At 37.9% G+C, this 22,808-nt stretch overlaps 1 protein-coding gene, 1 non-coding gene and 1 pseudogene across 2 annotated transcripts; 2 read left to right on the top strand and 1 right to left on the bottom strand.

Annotated features, from left to right (window-relative positions):
• Nucleotides 1-6,362: 6,362 nt before the first annotated feature.
• On the top strand, nucleotides 6,363-19,884 carry LOC111496643 (annotated as a pseudogene).
• Nucleotides 13,349-13,429, bottom strand: TRNAL-AAG. Its single transcript has one exon. It is a non-coding gene; the product is annotated as a tRNA-Leu (tRNA).
• A 1,205-nt stretch (nucleotides 19,885-21,089) lies between the features above and the next one.
• On the top strand, nucleotides 21,090-22,706 carry LOC111496467 (major extracellular endoglucanase-like). Its single transcript, XM_023146914.1, has 3 exons — nucleotides 21,090-21,500; nucleotides 21,613-22,210; nucleotides 22,291-22,706. Exons 1-3 carry the CDS (start codon nucleotides 21,090-21,092, stop codon nucleotides 22,704-22,706), a joined length of 1,425 nt encoding a protein of 474 aa, XP_023002682.1.
• The last annotated feature ends 102 nt before the right edge of the window (nucleotides 22,707-22,808 follow it).

The following is a 22,808-nucleotide window of genomic DNA, read 5'->3' as shown; positions in this document are numbered from 1 at the left end:
TCACGATTGAGAAACTTCAACTCGTCACCAAGTCAGAAGAAGGAGGAGCCATCATCAGAAACCGTCACCATCGCCAGCAGCTGCACTAGGCACACCTACGCCAAGGTCATCTTCCTCGGCTATGAACCCGAGAGCAAAGTGTACAGGCTTTATGATCATTCAAGGGGGCGAGCTCACGTGTCGCACGATGTCATCTTCGACAAGAGAACCTTCTGGCAGTGGAACGACGTGAATTCACGGTGGAGTACCTCATCACCAAGCTGGAAGAAGGAGGAGAGTAGCATCAGAACCCGTCACCGCCGCCAGCAGCTGTATCGGGCACGCCTTCGAGGAAAAGGTGGCCAAACTGGATGATTGGACTTTGAAGAAGTATTCGAGCCGGTGGCAAGATTGGAATTTATCCGCCTATTGCTGGCGGTCACGACACATCATTCCTGGGAGGTTCAGCACATGGACGTGAAGTCCGCTTTCCTTAACGAGAGCTGAAGGAGACTGTCTACGTCTGACAACCACCTGGTTTCCTAGAAACTAACAACCCCAACAAGGTACTGTGTTTGCACAAGACACTCTACGGGCTTCGGCAAGCACCACGAGCCTAGAACGCAAAGCTCGACAGTACCCTTCTATCACTGAGATTCAAGCACTGTGCCTCTAAGCATGGCATGTACACGCACGACCACGACATGTAGCAGCTGATCGTGGGAGTGTACGTCAGCGATGTCATAATCACTAGAGGTGACATGAAAGTTCTTGGGAGATTCAAGAGGGAGATGTCAAAGAACTTCAAGATGAGTGATCTCGGCGTGCTCAACAACTACCTGACACTGTTGGTTATAAACTTGTTTTTATATACTACAAAATTTACCTATTTCTACTACAAATCAGCAACCACTCCACCACTCTTTCCACCTCAGGGGAGGCTTGTAGTGTGCTTTGTTCGAGGGGAGGATTGTTTAGGATTGTTGGGAGTGAGTGTGAGGATTGTTGAGGATTATTGGGAGTGAGTGTCCTACATTGGTTAATTTAGTGGAAGATCATGGGTTTATAAGTGAGGAATACTAACTCTATTGACTTAGCAGGTACACGCCTTAACCACTCAGCCAAAGCGACACATGTGTTGTTGGAAAGGTACGCTTCGGTGATAACTCTGTAATAGACATATGTGGTCGAGGAATAGTGCTCTTCAAATGCAAAACCGATGAGAGTGAAAATAAAATTGTCATAGAGAACAGTGTGATGAAGATATATGACAGAGCTAGGAGCCTGATTATTATGGTGACCAGACAATCTGACAATCCAACAGATTGTATGTAGCAAAGCTGAAGCTTGCGAATCAAGTGTGTTTAATGAAAAATATCAGTAACAGTGGTTGACTCTGGCACACGAGGTATGGACACCTCAATTTTCACTCTTTAAAGCAATTAAATGACAAGAGAATGGTTGAAGGGTTTGTATTCTACTGCTTTTAAAGACTATTGCGAGAATGAAGGCATGAAGAGACTTCTTACTGCACCATTTTCACCACAGCAAAATGTCGTAGTAGAAAGGCGTAATCAAACGGTGGTAGAGATGACCAGATGTATGTTAAAGAGCAAAGAGATGCCTGCAAAATTTTGGGGAGAGGCTATCAAAACTGTCGTGTATATTCTGAACAAATCGTCAACAAAAGAAGTTGCAAATGGAACACCGTATCAATCTTGGTTTGACAAGATACCAAAGGTTCATCAGTTTAAAATCTTCGGGTGTCTTGCTCATGCCAAGAATACATATTCACACCTTCCTAAACTTGCTGATAGGAGTGTGAAGACAATTATGTTGGGATATGAAGATGGAACCAAAGTTTACCGACTATTGGATCCACAAAAGAATAGAATTATGGTGAGCAGGGATGTGGTGTTCGAAGAGGAGAAAAAGTAGTGTTGGAAAGAAATGACAAACGGTGATGATGAAGAAAGAGGAACTTTCACCGTTCAAATTTTAGAAAAACAGAGGAGAGGAATATTGAAAATATCAAAGTTGAACCAGACGAAAGACAAAGGGAAAATTTTTCCTCAACTTTATCAACGCCAGACAGTACCTCAAATGCATCATCGTCAAGCTCATCAACGCCGAAAAAATTCAGGTCTCTAGAATATATTTATAGAGAACTGAACGAAGTAGAGGAGGAAGCAATGGACCTTTGTTTTCTTTCTATAGAGAAGCCAACCTCATATGAGGAAGCTGCTAATGATGAAAACTGGAGGAATGTCATGAAGTCTGAAATTCTCTCCATCGAAAATCACAGAACGTGGGAACTCACAAACTTGCCGAAAAATCATAAAGCAATCGGCATCAAATGGATTTTCTAATTAAAGAAAAATCCAAATGGAGAAATCATGAAACATAAGGCGAGACTCGTGGCAAGGGATATGCACAGCAGTTTGGTGTAGATTACAGTGAAGTATTCATACGAGTGGCCAAGTTAGAAACAGTGAGATTAATTCTTGCCTATGCAGCCATTAAGAATTGATATGATGTAAAGACAGCTTTTCTGAATGGCGAGTTAGAAGAGGAGGTGATGTATGTTGTTCAACCAAAAGGGTTCGTTGACAATGAAAATTCAAACATGGTATTAAAACTGCGTAAAGCCTTGTATGGATTAAAATAGGCTCCGTGGGCCTGAAATTTTAAACTTGATCAATGTTTGCAATCACTTGGTTTTGTTAGATGTCCACAGGAATATGCTATGTACAAGAAAATTAATGAAGTTAGTATTCCTCACTTATAAACCCATTATCTTCTACTAAATTAACCAATGTGGGACACTCACTCCCAATAATCCTCAACAATCCTCCCCTCGAACAAAGCACACTACAAACCTCCCCTAAGGCTTGTGAAGCTCTCGAATAGCCTCCCCTTAATCGAGGCTCGACTCCTTTCTCTAACTCACTCCCAATAATCCTCAACAATCCTCCCCTCGAACAAAGCACACTACAAGCCTCCCCTGAGGCTTATGAAGCTCTCGAATAGCCTCCCCTTAATTGAGGCTCGACTCCTTTGTTCGAGGGCTCTAGAGAAAGGAGTCGAGGCTCGATTAAGGGGAGGCTATTTGAGAGCTTCATAAGCCTCAGGGGAGACTTGTAGTGTGCTTTGTTCGAGGGGAGGATTGTTGAGGATTATTGGGAGTGAGTGTCTCACATTGGTTAACTTAGTGGAAGATCATGGGTTTAGAAATAAGAAATACTAACTCCATTGGCATGAGGCCTTTTGGGAAAGCCCAAAGAAAAGCCATGTGAGCTTATGCTCAAAGTGGACAATATCATACCATTGTGGAGAGTCCTGATTTCTAACAGGCACTCCGACGGCAGCCGACTCCACCAATTACCGCAGCATTGTAAGGAATCTACGCTATCTGGTAAACACAACACGCCCTAACCTTACTTATTCCGTTGGATACGTGAGTAGGTTTATGGAAGCATCTAGTGGCTGTCAAGCGTATCCTGCGCTATGAGAGGAAAGGTGAAGCTTGAATGTGACATAGTCGGTGACGTTGGGGTGTGAGTTACTACGTAGGGAGAGGAAAGGAGAAGCTTGAGTTGGTCGACTAAGGTGAAGCTTGAATGTGACATAGTCAGTGACATTGGGGTGTGAGTTACTACGCAGGGAGAGGAAAGGAGAAGCTTGAGTTGGTCGGCTACAGTGATAGTGACATAGTTGGTGACGTTGATGCTCGTAAGAGCATCAGCGGGATGATGCGGGATGATTTATATTGATATATACAATAGGGATTTAGGGCAAGATTGTTAGATAAGGAGAGAAATTTCGGAGAGGAGAAGCTTGAGTAAGCTTACAGTGATGCTCGGGATGATTTATATTGATATATACAATAGGGATTTAGGGGAAGATTGTTAGATAAATCCCTAAGAATTCGTAAAATTCCTATTTTCTTGTTAAAGTAAAAGAATTAGGGCTTTAATTTAGTTTCTTTCCATTTTTAAGGATATAATGGTAGATAAATCCCTAAGAATTCCTATTTTCTGGTTAAAGTAAAAGAATTAGGGCTTTAATTTAGTCAACATTTCTTTACATTTGTAGGATATAATGGTTATTTAAATATGACAATTGGATGAGAACTTTAATTGAGTAGCCATCTCTTTCCATTTTTATGATACAATGGTAGATAAATCCCTAAGAATTCCTATTTTCTTGTTAAAGTAAGAGAACTAGGGCTTTAATTGAATAATCATTTCTTTCCATTTTTAGGATATAATGGTTATTTAAATATGTCAATTGAATGAGAATAAAATCATCTGGTCTTGAATATGAAATACTGTCTCTCTCTTTGTTTTTGGTTATTTTCTTCTTCCAATATTTGCTTTAGTCCACCATTTATTTCCATTTTTAGGATATAATGGTTATTTAAATATGCCAATTGAGAATAGAATCATCGGGTCTTCAAAGCATAATCTGAAATACTGTCTCTCTTTCTGTTTTTAGTTACTTTCTTCTTCAAAGATTTGCCTTTTGACAGTTTTCCTTCATCAAGATTTCCTCACCGGACACTCAGTCAGAGACAACATGCCTTACTTGTTAAGCACCAAGACAACAACAGGTATAAACAAAAGAAAATTTTCAAAAATCAATTGACAAATGGAGATTCATCTGCAACTTATCATAAGACAGAAGGAGGAGGTTCCAAAAAATCCTACCCACCTTGCTGCAATTGTGAGAATAAAGATCATCCACCATACAAGTTTTAGAGAAGACCTGACGCCAAATGCTCTAAATGCAATCAACTTGGACATGAAGCTGTGATCTGCAAAGTCAAAGGTCAGGTGAAAGAAGTAGATGCACAGGTAGCTGATCAAGAAGAAGATCAATTGTTTGTGGTCACTTGTATCTCAGGCAAAGAATAAAGCGAGAGCTGGTTAAATCATATGACATATGACAAGAAGCTTTTTTGAGAAATTAAGAGACACAGAAGTCAAGAGAGTGAGGATTGACAATGGTGAACACTTGGAAGTCAAGGGAAAGGCACAGTAGCTATAAAAGCTATGAAGGTACAAAATTTATTGTAGATGTCTTATTTATACCTAAAATTGATCAAATCTCTTAAGTGTTGGTCAGTTACTTGATAAAGGCTATAAAGTGTTGTTTGAGAATAAGCATTGCTTGATTAGAGATGTTAGTGACAATGAGTTGTTCAATGTCAAAATGGAAGGAAAAAACTTTGCTCTAAATTCGATGGAGAAAGAGCAAATGACCTTTATATCCAGAGCTAGTACCACTAAAATTTGGCACAAAAAACTTGGGCACTTTCATCATTGAGGTTTGCATCAGATACAGTCAAAGAAGTTGGTAGAAAGGCTCGCTGACATTGATGATGACATGCCTCTTTGTCGTGCTTGTAATTTCGGGAAGCAACGTAGCAACCCTTTCCTAAACAGGCATGGAGAACCTCGAAAAAGTTGCAGCTAGTTTATACTGATCTTTGTGATCCTCAGCGAACACCATCATTAAATGGTAATCTTTATTACACTGTTTTTATTGATGATCAAAGAATGTGTTGGATCTTCTTGCTAAAGCAAAAGTTAGAAGTTGCGAATGTATTTTGGAAATTCAAAGCCAGAGTTGAGAATGAAAGTGCATGCTTGATTCAAACTATAAGATCAGATAATGGCAAGAAGTACACTTCAGAAACTTTTAACAGGTTTTATGAAAAGGCTGGAATTGAATATCAATTGACAGCACCATACACTCCTCAACATAATGGCATTAGTGAAAGGAGGAACAAATTCATAATGGAAATGACGAGATGCATGCTTCATGAGAAGAATCTTCCAAAACGTTTTTGGGGAGAAGTAGCAAACACTGCTGTGTACTTGCAAAATCGAATTTCAACGAAAGCTGTGAAGGACCTGACATCATTTGAAGCTTGGTATGATTACAAACATTCTTTAAAGTTCCTTAGAGTATTTGGGTGTCTTTGTTTCACTTACCTTCCATAGGTCAAGCCTGATAAGCTTGACAAATAGATAGAAGCTGACATCTTTGTTGGGAATAACACTATATCCAAAGCTTATAGAGTTTTTCAACCACACACTAGTCGTGTTATTGTGAGCTGAGATGTTCATTTTGCTGAAAATGTGCAATATAATTGGGAAGAACTGACGAAGATGAATCAGATTTCTAATGCACCAAACAATTTAATCTTTGGTAGCATGTCAGAAGAGTCTGAAGATGAACAACAAGATGCTTTGGTTGATTATGCACCTGTCAGAGGTACAAGATTGTTGTCTGATATTTATCAAAGGTGTAATCTAGCTGTTTGTGAGCCTTTCGGGTTCCATGATGCAAAAAATAGTGGACATTGGATGGCTGCAATGCAGGAGGAGCTTTCGATGATCGAGAAAAACAAAACCTGGGAGTTTGTTGATCGACCTCAAAATAGAAAGATAATTGGAGTAAGATGGGTGTTTAGAACAAAGCTAACTTTTGATGGTTTAGTTAACAAATACAAAGCAAGACTTGTTGTGAAGGGATATGTGCAATTTTTTGGAGTTGACTATTCAGAAACATTTGCTCCTATCGTCAGGCTTGATACAGTAAGACTGTTGCTTACTCTTGCTGCTCAAAAGAGTTGGAAAGTGTTCCAGTTAGATGCTAACTCTACATTCTTAAATGGAGCCTTGCAAGAAGAAATTTTTGTCGAGCAACCTCAAGGTTTTGTGAGCAAAGACAATGAAGATAAAGTCTACTTGCTGAGAAGGGCTCTATACGGTCTGAAACAGGCTCCACGAGCATGGTACAGTAAAATTGATGATCATTTGGTTGGTCTTGACTTTCAGAAAAGCCAATCTGAACTCACACTGTATGTCAAGCATGAAGGTACAAATACTCTAGTCATTTCTCTTTATGTAGATGACTTATTAATTACAGGAAGCAATCTTGAGCAAATTAACCAGTTCAAACTGGAAATGAAAAAGGTCTTCAAAATGATAGACCTTTGGTCTCATGTCATATTTCCCTGACATTGAGATCAAGCAAACCCAAGATGAAGTGTTCATTTGTCAAAGAAAATATGCAAAGGAGATACTTAAAAATTAACGATGGAGGATTGCAAAGCAATTAATACTCCTATGAATAAAAAATAGAAGTTGGTCAAAGATGATGGTTCTGTCAAAGTTATTGAAGCTGAGTTCGAGAGTTTGGTAGGTTGTCTGATGTACTTAATAGTAACTAGACCTAATATCTTAAATGTTGTAAGTATTCTCTCCAGATTCATGCATTGTCCCAATGAAACACACATGAAAGCTGCAAAGAGAGTTATCGGATACATCAAGGGGACTTGGAATTATGGAGTGAAGTTAGCACAAGAAAATGAAGCTAATTGGTTTCTCTGACAGTGAGTGATTGTGGTGGCTCAATCGATGACATGAAGAGTACATCTGACTACTATTTTTGCCTCGGATCAGGCACGTTCTCTTAGTGCTCAAGAAAGTAAGAAACTGTAGTTCAATTCACTGCTGAGGCAGAATTTATAGCTGTAACAGTTGCAGTTAATCAAGCTCTCTGGTTAAGGAAAATTCTCGTGGATATAAACTTGGAACAAAACCAAAGCACTAAGATACTAGTTGATAACCAAGCTTCTAACCAAAGCACTAAGATACTAGTTGATAACCAAGCTTCTATTGCAATCTCCAATAATCCAATTTTTCATGGAAAAACTATGCGTTTCAACATAAAGTTATTCTTTGTTCGAGAAGTTCAAAAGAGTGGTGATGTGACTCTTTGTTACTGCAAATCTGAAGATCAAATTGTAGATGTTCTTACCAAACCTATGCCACTTAGAAGTTTGAAGATTTCAGGAAAAAGCTTGGAGTTTGTAGCATTTAAATTAGGAGACACTATAAGGCCTCCCCTGAGGCTTCGTTCACTTTTCTCTTATCAACCATACAATCACTCATTCTCAATAAATTAACTCATGATCTTTCTCTAAATTAACCAATATAGGACTCACTCCCAATAATCCTTAACAATCCTCCCCTCGAACAAAGTACACTATAAGCCTCCCCCAGGCCTCATACCAATGGGATAGTATGGGCATGACTCTAATACCATGTTAAACGAGCATGACTCTTCACAATGATATGATATTGTTCACTTTGAGCATAAGCTCTCATGGCTTTGCTTTGGGCTTCCCCAAAAGGCCTTATACCAATGAAGATAGTATTCCTCACTTATAAACTAATGATCTTCTACTAAATTAACCAATGTGGGACTCACTCCTAATAATCCTCCACACTCCGGTCATGTGGTTGCTTACTCCGTTGTCAAGGTACCACATGTTGGTCTCCACTCGGTCTTCTCCTTTTGTGAGAAGGTTTCGCCATGACCTTTGCTTTGTTGAGCATCAACAGGTTGGGCATCTTCTCAGCCAACATCAGTGCGGGCTCTTGATCTTGCGTGAGTATGAGGTTGGCCTCCTCATCTCGCTTCTTGTTGCGGCACTCTGCCGCATAATGCCCATATTTTCCACAAGAGTAACACTTGATCATACTCTTGTCCTACGAGGGTTGCCATTTTCATGGTTTGTGAAATATTGTCATGACCTCCTATATCATCATGTCCGCGGCCACGTCCACGACCTATGCTTTCTTTGTTATTGTTTTCACGTCTGCTCATACCTGGAAAAGAAAAGTCATTTGCATCTTTCTTTTTCATCCATGCGAGCCACTCCTCATGTGTGAGTAAGAGGTATTTCTTCTTCTCTTTGTCTTTGTAACCACGAAATCTCTCCTCATGGACAAAATGACCAATGATCTTCTCAGCCGACATGTTCTTGAGGTCATCGAACTATTCGATAGAGGTAATAGTCTGCATGAATCTTGGGGGAACAACTTCTTGACGATGGAGATCTCCTCCATCAAGTCATCTAATGAACGGATATCGCTCGTCAACTTCATGGTAAAGTCATTTATTAACTCACCGTCCTTCATGCAGCAGATAGCCTCGAACTCGCTCTTCAAGGTCTACACCTTTGCTTTCTTGACACGCTCCACACCCACCTGCATTGTTTGCGACGTCTCCCATGCTGACTTTGCTGAGTCCTTTGCCAATATGAGAAGGAAGTCCTCTAAGACTGCTTGGAAGATGGCGGCAAGAGTCTGTCCTTACGCTCCCGACCATATTGTGTAATTACTATCCGTGAGTAACGAGTACTCAAGCGTTGCACTCCCCTCCCTTCCGCTCCTTGTTGTACCGTGGTGGCTTGTCTTTTATGTCTGGAAATTCCTTGTAACTTGTTCAAAACACCAAATGTATTCTTTGATTTTTTACATTTAATATATTAGAACATTAATGAGAACATTTCAAAGTTCTCTTAACTAAATTAATCTTCATAGTGAAATCTTACCAAGTACAAATTATACATTACAATAATATAAAATTGAACACCAAATGAGATTTTAAAAAACCACAACCAACACATTTTCATTTATTACATTTGGTAGAAGATAGAAAAGAACAAAACATAAGAAAGGATTTGACAATTCATCTTGTCTTCCTTCTTCCTAAAAAACTAGTGGCTGAGTTATTCAAACACACTTACAAACACACTTAAATAAAAAATAAAAATAAAAACTAAAAGCCACCAAGAGATCAAGGAGTGACCAAAAATGGTGTAAAGCAGCTTAGCATGGCTTGCCTACTTGACACTCAAGTGTACCAGCGAAGCGTGTAAGCCTTTTCACGTAGGCTCCTGGCTTGAATTTAATCATATCATATCTTGAGAGACCGCTCTTCTTCCCCTTGGTTTGATCCCCCGCCGAAACAAAGTAGGCCCCATTGATCATCAAATCTCCCTCCGACCGCCATGACCAATTCTTCCATTCCGACTCATCTGCATACTCTCTCTTCGTTATCTGTTTCGCGCTCGGATTGGGAGGGGCAATGAAACGGTTCCCTTGGCTAACAATGGTGGGGTGCTGGCTGCCCCCAATGGCATACATAAGCCAATGAGTATAGTCATTATTAACCACATGGAAGAACCCAAATCTACACCTTGGCATTCTTTGCACCAATCCCCTCCCAAAATGGTTGAATGCGAGGGTTATTTGCATTACAGAATCTTCCTTATAGCTATCACTCGCTCCAAATAACATAACCTACAGGTGTAAAACAATTAGATTTGAAATGGGTTTGTGTTGAAAATGTAATCAAATTGATACCTCGTTATGGTGAGTGAAATGACTATTGGAAATTGTAATGGCAGTGGAACCCATAATGGCATCAATTAACCCGTCTTGGCAATTGTACATTGAAACATGATCGATCCAAACGTGAGAGCCTCCAAAGATTGAAATACCATCGCCATCGCTTTGTGTTCGGAACCCATAATGATCAAATGCATCTCTAATCATTCCACCGGATTTGGAAATAATGTCATGGATATGAAGGCCATGGATGATGATATTATGCACGAATTGAAGAGTGAGCCCTGCGCCGAAGGCTATGTGGACATTGAAGCCGCGGGCGTCGATGGTCTTGTTGCTTGAGATTATGAGCTCTTGGGATAGCCTGATGATCATGCTGCGCCCGAATATGATCCATCTTGGGCCGTTCTGGACAACCGCGTGGCGTAGGGTTCCAGGCTTGGGGTCGACTAGGTTTTCATCGGAGGCGTCTGTCACCACGTAAATGGGTCCTCTCTTGCCGCCGATGGTTTGGTGGCCGAACCCTAATGGACATTCGGCTAGCTTTTTTCTATTCTTGTCCCAATTTGGGTCGCACCTCCAGCATCTGTCAATGGGGTTGGTCGCCAAGCATGGACCTCTGAATCTCTTCAAGCTCCTCCTTGAATTGTTGCTGTTCACTATCTCCCTTTAATTTAACATCGTATCAAAATAGGATGAAATCGAAATTGATAATTTAATTTAACAGGATGAATATTGAAATGGGCAGGTGGGCTGGATGAATTGAAATGGGCGGGCGGTATCAAAACAAGATGGAAATCGAAATGCGTGGGCGGTACCAAAACAGGATGGAAATCGAAAGGGGTGGACGGGTTCAAAACATGATGGGAATCGAGATTGGTGAGCGGGTTTAAAACATGATGGGGATCGAAATGGATGAGTGAGTTCAAAACATGATGGGAATTGAAATTGGGGAGAAGTATCAAAACATGATGGGAATCGAAATTGGTGAGCCTAATTTAATTTAACATGGTATCAAAACACGATGAAAACATAATTTAGTTTAACATGGTATCAAAAATAGGATTGAAATTTGAAACTCACTGGCCGACGGCGGCGTTGAAGTTATCAGCAACGGAATCGGGGTTAGGATTGAAGGCCTTTTGAGCAGCCTTTTGAGCTTCAGCAGCACGTTTTTGCCAGTATTCATCAGCCTTTTTGAGATCGATTCCTTTATCGGTATCAGTGTCGGTAACATTTATCTTATCAAATTCAACATCAGGTGTCTTACCAACTTCAGGTTCAGCATTGGCGGCATTGGCATATACGACCACAAACAACAAAGAACAAAGAAACAAGGCTCTAAAAGGGATCATCGTGTGTTTTTTTTTCTTTTTTTTCCCCTTTTTTTTGTTATTTTTGTTGGCTTTTGTTTAAATTTTTAGTTTTGGGGTTTAATTTTTGTTAGGGATTAGAAGGGCTGGTGAAGGTGAGCCAGCAGAGGTGGATGAGCAAGCTTTTTATTTAGCGAAACGCAAATGGTTCCGCAGAGGGGTTGTGGATTGTGGTGGTGTGGGTTCCCTGCAAACTGAGTCGATTTTTAAGGTCTAAGATGGGAAAACCGTTACCAACTGCTTTTCATAAATACCTCCATTTTTGTTTACTTCCCTAATTTTAGTCTTTCATGTTTTTTAATTTTAGTGGTTCACAAATATTTTCTTTTCTTTCCTCATCTCTCATTTTTAATTATATTTTAATCATCTAACCTTAGTTTAATACTGGTTCGGATTATTCACGTCTAAACCTATATCCCTATATCGCATTCGAGTCCAACCCATAGACCTGAACTCAGACTACTCGCCCAGTCCACCCTATAACCCAAAACCTTTGGCCCTACTCGTATGCGGTTTAGCTCGTCCAACTTAGTTGGTGTGTGCAACTCATTGACACGATTGACTCACTTGTTTGATGGTCTGGTCTCGTTCAATTGAATCAATCTTGCTTGATTTTGTATCCTAATTTTGTTGATTATCTTAAATTGGATTTGAGGCAAAGAAATTTTCTATTTAGATACTTTTCAACTGTTAGATATGTACATATGTGATTATTTTGTCTAATAATGTGCAAATTACCTATACGTTATGCATACTTGAAATTTATCTTTTTTTTAAATAGTAAGTATGCAAATAATAGGATTTTAGCAAGTCTGAATCAGTATCAAAATTTACATAATAACTCATAACATTTATCCCCATTGCAAAGTAACAAACCCTCGATGGACAAAAGGAAAATGGTTATATTTTTGTTGTATTATGTGATGTATGGTGGTTATAGTAGGTTAAAATTTGAGTTATAAGAGGACTGACAAGAAGAACTTATACCAGATGTGTTTTAGTTGTTAGATAATATCAATGCCTCGACAAAGAGATAGCGGATAGTTCATGCATTCCACTTATTGAACTGGGTTCTATGGTCAGTTTGTGACCCCTAGATATCGAAGGCGTCCTTAGGGTGATCTTGTAGTTACTGTAGGGTGGAAACGATGGGGCCAATCCCTGAATTTTTCTTCCTTTTGCCGCATTTGGTTCAAAGGGTTGAAGGGAGATATTGCATTATTCGCAAGGGCCAACTTGATCCTATTCCCCACGGATCCCAAATGAGAGAACCCTAAAAGAGCCATCAACTCCAACTACAGTTCACCTACAATCCTTACTAGATCCAAAAGTTGAGTAGATTTTAAAAGTATAATAATTATGTTAGATGAAAGATAAAATTTATAGCCAACTAAAATAATTATCTAAATTTAGCTTATAATGAATAATTGAGTGGCATGACTTAGCTGGCTTCTCTATACTTGGGATTGATTGGACTTCCTGATCCTTCCTTGTCGATCTTCTAAGTCGGCTATCAAGCACAGTGTCGGCTTCGTATAGCTTTTTTGACTCAGGTCCAGAGTGACTCACAATATCAGGCTCTTGTTGCTCAGGTGCTTATGCCCGCATACAGAAGTCTAGCATCCCAGAATACGGCACTCACAATATCAAGCTCTTGTTGCTCAGGTGCTTATGCCCGCATACGGAAGTCTAGCATCCCAGAATATGGCAGTACTACATTTTCGGAGGACCACCAAGATGCACCAACGCGGAAAAAAATGAAACAAACAATTATGGGATAAATGTTGAGAGTGGGATTTGAACCCACGCCCTTTCGGACCAGAACCTTAATCTGGCGCCTTAGACCAACTCGGCCATCTCAACATTTGTTAATCAAAATCATTTTTTAATATATATTTTAATAAAATGTAGTTTTTGAAAATTTCCACCGACGACAATTTTGAACCAAAAATTAGAATATCTTAATAATTAAATTTTAAAATTTCTAATTGTTATCGTGTGTTAAATGAAGTTAGAGATATGAGAAATTTAACTCTATATCTTACTAGAATATAAAAAAAATGTTAAATTATAATTTTATTGTTGAAATTTTGTTTATTTGAGATTTTTAAATTTTACAAGTTTAAAAAAAATTACAAAAAAAAGAAAAAAACTATTAGATAATTTTAAAATTCGTATATAAGTTTTAGTCGCCAATATTATAAACCTATCATTCATGAAGGTCTTGGACCAATGTGATATCATAACGTGATTGTAAAGCATAAAGCACAAACAAAATCATTATCGAACGGATGAATTAATGGGTGAGTAGAAGAGTTAGGGTCCCGTTTTCATGTGTTGTTGGAGGAAATGGAAAAGAAGAATTAGTAGTTGTATGGAATGATTCATTGACGTTGACAGCCCACTCACTTTCATGTGTTTTTCTAGAAAGGTTGAAAAACTTCTATCTAATAAATTTATTTTAAAATAGTTCAAAACAGATCATATCTACAATTATTTTATTAATATAGGTGAACACTATTATTATTATTATTATTATTATTATTATATTTTTATAAAATAATTATAAGCTGAATTCTTATCATTAAATTAAGAAAAAAAAAATGAAATTGTCGCCATTCATAATCCCAACGCCAAACACGCCCCATCAATTTGAACGAACTCCAATATGAAATGAATAAATACAAATTTTAGATTAAAAAAAAAAAAAACTCCAAAGGGAACCTTTCCTCTTCCTTGAGGCTTCTGCAAGCTTCACCTTCCATTTTAATTTCACAATCACTGCCAATGGGTAACTGCCTAGATTCTTCTGCTAAAGTTGAAACTTCCCACAGCTCCCAAGCGACTTCCGGTAAGAGTTTTCGAGTTTTGCCTGATGGTTTCTGAGTTTCCGCTGGATTTTTTGGTGGATTCTGCTATTTCTCTTCTTCTTTTTGCTGTGTTCTTACCAAATTTGAAATAGGGTTTTTGGTTTAGCGATATTGTATAGCTTCGTAGTGTTCGTACTTCAAAAATTGGTTCCAAGTTTCAGATTCATTTTTCTGATTGGGAAGAAAAAGATTTAGGAGTAGAAATTTATTTCAAACTCCTACAAAATCCAACCATTTTTATTAGTTTTTTTTTACAATTAGAAACAAGATTTGAAATCCTTGTTTCAAGAGATGATAAACAAGAGAAATCATTTCAAATATTTCAAAATCTTTGTGAAAACAAACAGGCCATCAAGTGTTCTTGCACTTTAAACCGTTTCTAGGCCATTAAACTTCATTTTTGTTCAACAAATCTCTATATTAGTTTACTTAGTTCAACAATTATGCATCCAAACACTGATATCCCCCCCTACAATTAGCTGCAAGGGTGGAGAAAAGAACAAAGGGCGCTAACTTTTTAAAATGGAAAGATATTGCATCTAAAAAATTAGAAGGTCAAATTCTCCCCCTACCTCTGAAATGTATGGCTCCGCCCCTATTAGATGGTTACATTAATCTAAAATGAAAGCATTAAATGGACCTAATTAACGACAAGACGTATTAGACATATAATTAAACGATTAGAGATTTATAAGTAACTTTTTTAAGTACAGGGTCCCAAGCGATGCGACGCGAAAGTTTTTGAGATATTTTAGAAACTTTGTTATCTTTTGATAGGATGTTCTGTTAATGCATTTAAATTTGCAATAACCAATGATTTCCTCTGTTTGTTCTTCTTGATGGATTAGAAATCTCCCAAAGTTCAAGCAAGAAATGTCATTCATTAGTTCCTTCCAATCTTCCTAGCTCATTGGAAGATAGGAACCGAAACATATCGAGTCTTACCACATCAACAACAGAAGGTGAAATATTGTCATCTTCCAATTTGAAGCCTTTCTCTTTCAGTGAACTCAAGAACGCAACTAGAAATTTTCGACCCGACAGTCTGTTGGGTGAAGGGGGATTTGGTTGTGTTTTCAAAGGATGGATTGATGAAAACACATGGGCCGCTACAAGGCCAGGATCGGGAATTGTTGTTGCTGTCAAGAAGCTTAAGCTTGAAGCTCCCCAAGGCCACAAGGAGTGGTTGGTATGTAGCTTACTTGATACTCTCTCTCTCTCTCTCTCTCTCTCTCTCTCTCTCTCTCTCTCTCTCTCTCTCTCTCTCGTATGTTCCTTTTCGGTTGTATGTTCGTGTCTGTTACTAACTGCATACGAATTTCAGACAGAAGTTAATTATTTGGGAAAATTTCATCACCCAAATCTAGTTAAGCTGATTGGGTATTGCTTGGAAGGCAAGAATCGGTTATTGGTGTACGAGTTTATGCCGAGAGGGAGTTTGGAGAATCATCTCTTCAGAAGTAAGTTCCTGGGAAATAGCATGTACCTTACTTCTATCCTGTGGATGCCTCATATGGTTGACTCTGCTTGATTTAATACAATTCTATGGATTCAGTTTCTTGAATATTCTTCGATGAAATATGTTTGCTTCTCTCTCAAATGCTATAATTATCAGTTGCCAACTTGCCACATTGTAAAGGTAGTTAACAGTTTGTGTATGTATGCTGATGAAAGTTCATCTTTTTGCAGTTTATTTTTCTTGCATGTTAATTTCTAAAACTTATGATTATTATGAAGCATATTGAAAAGAATTTATATTATGATCTTCTTTAGGAGAGATCCCAAGGATTATTACTGAATCAACAGAATCTTATCCGTTGCTTTTGTTAGCCATTTGGATTGGCCTAGTGGTCGGGCAATATGATTAGTAAAAGGTTAGAGGGAATGAGTTCAAGCTATATTGACCATTTTTCTTGAATTTAATATCTTATGAGTTATCTTGGAAATAAAATGTAGCAGGGTTAGGTGGTTGGTTTTTGAGATTAGTTGAGATGTGCGCAAGATGACCCACTCATGGGTATTAAAAAAAGAATAATCAGTTGCCTGCTTTACTTGAATATTGAGGAATCCAAAGATGTACGTGAACTATAGTTTTACTTCTCATTCCAACATGGTGAATGATGGTCCCCTTAGATATTCCTTATATATTGTAACGGCCAAAGTCCACCATTTGCAGATATTATCCTCTTTGAGCTTTTTCTTTTGGGCTTCCCCTTGCTAAAACACGTCCTCGCTGGCACTTGTTCCCTTCTTTAATCAATGTGGGACCCCCCCAATCCACCTCTTTCGGGGCCCAGTGTTCTTGTTAGTACACTACCTCGTGTCCACCCCCTTTGGGGCTCAGCCTCCTCGCTGGCACATCGTCTAGTGTCTGGCTCTGATTCCATTTGTAACGGTTCAAGTCTACCGCTAGCAGGTATTGTTCTCTTTGGGCTTGCTCTTTTGGGCTTCCTCACAAAGTTTTTAAAACGTGTTTGCTAGGGAGAGGAATCCACACCCTTATAAAGAATGATTCGTTCTCCTTCCCAACTGATATGGGATCTCATATATACTTTTTTTGAAGTTGGAGCAGTATTACTTTACATAGGACTAAGAGTACTCAAAGATCTAAATGGTCTTCGCATCTTGATGATGTTGCATATTACCCTCTTTTCTTTACAAGTTTATAATGGGAAAAATGCTTGCATGTTATCCTCTTTACTAGTTTATAGTGAGATAAGTACTTTCACATGATTTTGGATTTTGATATGAACATCTTGGGAGATTCACACTTTATTTTTGCTTCTGAAATTCAACAAACTTACCTGCTAAGTTCTGTTGTGCCAGCGTGTTCCCAACCTCTTTCTTGGGCAGTAAGGATCAAAGTGGCAATAGCTGCCGCCAGAGGTCTTTCTTTTCTTCACGAAGCCGAATCACCCGTCATTTATCGCGATTTCAAGGCATCCAACATCCTACTTGATGCAGTAAGGCAGCTCTTCTTGTTAAGAACACAAATGATATATGATCTTATTGTAGGAATTGTTAATGGTAATTTTAAGCATTGTTAATGCAGGAATTCAATGCTAAGCTTTCTGATTTTGGTTTGGCGAGGGCTGGTCCCACTGGAGATAGAACTCATGTAACTACTCAAGTTATGGGGACTCGAGGCTATGCTGCACCTGAATATGTTGCTACAGGTTCGTAACATACCCTATATTTCATATTGTGGTGACTTTCTCTCTTTCATTTACATAAGTTGATTTTCTCTCTTTTTCCATTTTATAACGCAAGAGACACCAGGAATTTGAAACTTAGTTCCAAAAGTACAAAATAATATCCACGGAGTCGAATCAAAATGGCTTTCAAAATATTGAAATTTCGAGAAGCAACATTAAAATAATATTATAATGACAAGAAAAAAGATGACTCGATCTAAGGGATGCCCCTGCAGTTGCATGGCTTTGCACGCTCTTGTTGCCGATGGTGGTCTATACTCCATCTGAAAAAAGAAAAGAAAAACATGAATGAATATAAAAATACTCCGTAAGCAACCTACTTGTAAAGGTTCGTCGGACTTAATCCTTAGGATGGTCTCTCAAGATATGTGCTCATATTTTGACTCTAGCATTAGCCAATGTCATGTCCGATACTAGCCCTATAAGGCTTATACGTACCAAAATCCTAAACACGCTTACTCTAGGGTGTATAACTAAGCCCCTCGAGCCATAATGTAGGGTTAGGTTGTACTTGGCCTTTTCTTTACATTTTCCCAAAGTCTATTATTAACTCAGTGCTACTAGCACATGAGTCAACTAGCTCTATAATGGACTCACGGGTAAGTTTCATGTTGTATGAGGTAATCTGTGCACTATTAGACCACCTGCACCCATATGAATTGTCTACTAGGTGCACTCTATAGCATATTCTCTATGACTTCGGCATCTCCTGTGGGTGCCAATTAACTCTTTATCTATCAAGTAAACACTAATCATGCTAGAAAAGTTTGAGGTTACTCATCAAGCGTCCCTACTTGATTGCTTGGTCACCCAAAAATACCAGTGGGACCAAATGTGGATCCTAAAACTAAGAGGATGTGCAATATTTTCTCATGTTCATGCTTATAATCATTTAGACTCTCTAGGGCACATGGCATATTTCCAATATAATATTCGGGGATACAAAGGTATTTAGTCCCTATAACACGCATAATACACACATGTAACGGTGTCCAACATGCTCAATCAACAGATTTACAAGCATACGATGCATGCTAAAGTCCTCATAAAGTTAACACTAGTAAAAGTATATAATATACAAGCGAAAACTTTAAAATAATATCGTGCTCAACCAAAAAACAAACTAGTTTTTAGCTTAACTATATACGACTTGATCAATTAGATTTACCATCATGCTTTCTAATAAATTTGCCCATTGTCCTAATCGACTCCTACAAGTATTACTTAAAAATTATCCACACGGCTACTTGTTTGTTGATTTTTCGAGCTTGTTTCTAGTCTCCAAGAATTTCCATTTACAAAAATCCTTAATTATGTCCTATGGGACGAAAAGTCAGGACTATTCTAGGGTGTTTATGTATTTTTAGTGGGTTCAATTAAAGTTCTGACTATGATGGTTTAGAGTATGAATCTATATGGTCTCCATTGCTATTCTAGAATCTATATGGTCTCCATTGCTATTCTAGAATCTATATGGTCTCCATTGCTATTCTAAAAAGAGTACGTAAACATTGGTGAAACTATGAACTTAGTGAGAAAATGTGCACACGAATGCTACTAGCTTTTACATTATACATACAAAGATATCATTAAAATTTTTTATTTATGTTACATTCTTTATGTTTCTTGAAAGAAATTCTTGGCGGTTAACTGTGTAAACTGCAATATCCATTGCTTGGCAGGTCGATTGACATCGAAAAGTGATGTTTATAGTTTTGGGGTTGTGTTACTCGAATTGTTATCTGGTCGACGTGCTGAGGACAATCTTGTCAATTGGGCAAGTCCATATTTGGGTGATAAAAGAAGGTTATTTCGAATTATGGACACCAAACTTGAGGGGCGGTATCCTCAAAAGGGAGCTTACATAGTCACTAATTTGGCTACACAATGCCTTAGGAGTGAACCAAGAGCTCGACCACGAATGGTAGATATTTTGGGTGCATTAGAGGAGCTTGAATCCCTAAAAACAACAACTAGAATCTCACAACCAATTCAACGTGCAACTCTTACTTTGACAAACCCGAAGCCAAAGATTGATGCACCTCTTTTGATATCGCATCAGAAGTCACCACGACGATAATAATGAAAATTTATAGTATAGTGTACACAAAGGTTTGTATCGAGCAGAATCACTCAAATTATTAGTGATACCCCAAAAAAAATATATTGATAGATTCTTTACCATGTATATTAAGGTTTGAGTTGGGTAAAAATAGAAGTTCGAGTTGTGTAACAGTTTCTCGAAAAGGAAAACGACCAGTCTGCCTTCGAGCTGCCTCTTATTATGGGTAGGGTGGGTGCTTCATGTGTTGGGATTATACTATAAAGGCATGTAATTAATTATTTTTATTTTTAATAATATTTTTAATTATTTTATTTATAATTTTATATTATTTATTATAATATAAATTCAAGTTTATTAATATGTCGTACATGATAATTATGATAATGTTAGGTGTATAAGACCGGACCCAAAATATTTAATTTTTTTTTATAAATTTGTTTATTGAAAAGATTAATGTTTCTCAAAATGATTCTATACAACTCGATCTTAATCCTTATCCTTTATGAGTTCATTATCTTTTATGAGTTATGAGCTCGTGCATGTGAAAGTTTGCTTTAACAATTTTGGAGAATTTGAGCAGTAGATTAATAGTTCTTTCTGTTAGACGAACACGACTCTCCACAATGGTATGATATTGTCCACTTTGAGAGGCCTCACACCAATGGAGTTAGTATTCCTCACTTATAAACCCATGATCATTCCCTAAATTAGCCGATGTGGGACTTTCATCATCCAACACTTTCAACTCATAGCCCATCTCGAGCCCCGTCCTCTGAATACAACTTGTCTTATGTATAACTAGGTTTACAGTATACAATTTATTTTGTAGCGTATAAGTGAGTGTAACTCAATTATATGTTTAAAAAATGAACATGTACTTATAATATCTCTTGTTATAAGCTTATTATTATTATTATAAATTTTTTAAAAGGTTTTTCAGATTCCAAAATAGGTAAGCAATAATCCTTCATTTCCTTCACATTCCAACTAAAAATAGAAAAACCAATAAAATCAAAACAGCAAAACTATAAAGTTGGCTTTTCAATAGGAAAAAGATATGATGAGTTCCTAGTCAAATGTAAAACAGATTTAATATATATTTTTCTTCAAATTTATTCGCCTATTTCAAACAATAATCCTATCCTTCTACTTCTACTCTATAAATACAACATTACATTCACTTCATTCTTCGTACTTCTCATTTACAAGGTATAATGGCTAGAACACTCTATCTAATTGCTTTAATCTTCTCTTCTTTGTTTGCTTTTTCTCAATCCTTACCTCTCTCTACACGAGGAAGATGGATTGTAGATGCTCGAACAGGTGAACGTGTGAAGTTGAGTTGTGTCAATTTGGTATCTCATGCTCAGTCTATGGTTGCTCAAGGACTTGATAAACGTCCTTTGAAAGAGTTGGTAGCTGAGATTAGTAGTCGCAAATTCAATTGTGTTCGATTGACATGGTCTGTTCATATGTTTACTCGTTATGCATATGAGACTATTGGTGATGTCTTTGACGGTCTAGATATTGCTGATGTAAAAAATGGAGTTAAAAGGCACAATCCTGAAATATTGAAAATGACGGTTGCTAAGGCGTTTCAAACTGTCATTAATGCTTTGGGCTCGGAGAAAATTATGGTTATTTTAGATAACCATATTAGCCAACCAAGATGGTGTTGCTCTCTCGATGATGGAAATGGCTTCTTTGGAGATTGCAATTTTAACCCTAGTGAATGGCTTCAAGGCTTGTCATTTGTTGCCGTGCAATTCACATGCAATCCATATGTGAGTTTGACTTTCTAAATTAACTTTTTAGCGTTACATTAATATTTAACAAATGAAAATTTCATTATCATTACTAATATTTTGAATTTTTACGATCCTTTTTGTGTTAAAGGTGATAGGAATGAGTTTAAGAAACGAGCTTCGAGGGCCATTATCAAATGCTGATGCCTGGTGCTATTATGTGAGACAAGGAAGCCAACTCATCCACCGAATAAACCCTAATCTTCTTGTAGTCATTTCTGGACTAAACTATGACAATGATCTAAGCCATCTAAAGAAAAGGCCTCTAGGCTACACTTTACATAACAAAGTAGTGTTGGAGGCACATCTCTACTCGTTCAGTGGAGATCATGAAAGCAAGTTCACAAAGAATCCATTAAATGTAATATGCGACCAAATCATGGAGAAGTTTGAAAAGGAAGCCGGGTTTGTGGTGGACATGGAGAATCCATATCCTTTGTTCCTTAGTGAATTCGGGTACGATCAATCGGGTGGAAACGACGCTCAAAATCGATTCATGAGCTGCTTTTTAGCTCGAATTGTAGAGAAGGATATTGATTGGGCATTGTGGGCTTTCCAAGGAAGTTATATGTACCGACAAGGACATCAAGATATTGAAGAAAGTTTTGGTGTTATGGATTATTCTTGGACTAAAGATCGTAACCCTAAACTTCAACAATTACTTCAACTTGCCAAGAGAATCAACCAAGGTTTGTCGTTTCTGAATTATCTATATGAATCCTATATATATTTTTTGGTCAGAATTTGAAACCAAAGTTTGTTTTTGCAGATCCAAATTCAAAAGAACCAATGTCATACATAATGTTACACCCAGCATCGGGACAATGTGTCAAGTCCAATAGCAACGGAGAAGCTGAACTTGGTGATTGTACAGCACCGACCCAATGGAACCATACTGGAGATGCAAGTTTGATGAAGTCGTCAAGCGGGAAATGTTTGAAGTCTGCTGGAGATGGAAAGTCGCCGGTGGTATCTGATGATTGCTCCGGTGATGGAAGCAATTGGACGGTGGCTTCCAAAGCAAAGCTTCAATTGGCCACCAAAATTGGTGAGGACAACTTTTGTTTGGAAAAGGAATCTGATACTTCAATTGTGGTGAAGAAATGCATTTGTCTAGACCAGGGGAGTTGCATGGATGATCCTCAAAGCCAATGGTTCAAGCTTATTCCAACCAATGTTGCTTAGTTTATTTATCAATTTTAATTAGAAATTTAGAATTTTGTTCAATTTCTATTGGAATTGGAATTTGGTGGAATTTGGTAGGGGTTTGGCATGAAAGTTTTGTAA

The sequence above is a fragment of the Cucurbita maxima genome, unplaced genomic scaffold (genome assembly GCF_002738345.1).
Source record: "Cucurbita maxima cultivar Rimu unplaced genomic scaffold, Cmax_1.0 Cma_Scf00022, whole genome shotgun sequence".
NCBI lineage: Eukaryota > Viridiplantae > Streptophyta > Magnoliopsida > Cucurbitales > Cucurbitaceae > Cucurbita > Cucurbita maxima.
The sequence above is the reverse complement of the archived record's forward strand: the minus strand, read 5'-3'. Positions and strand labels throughout refer to the sequence as shown.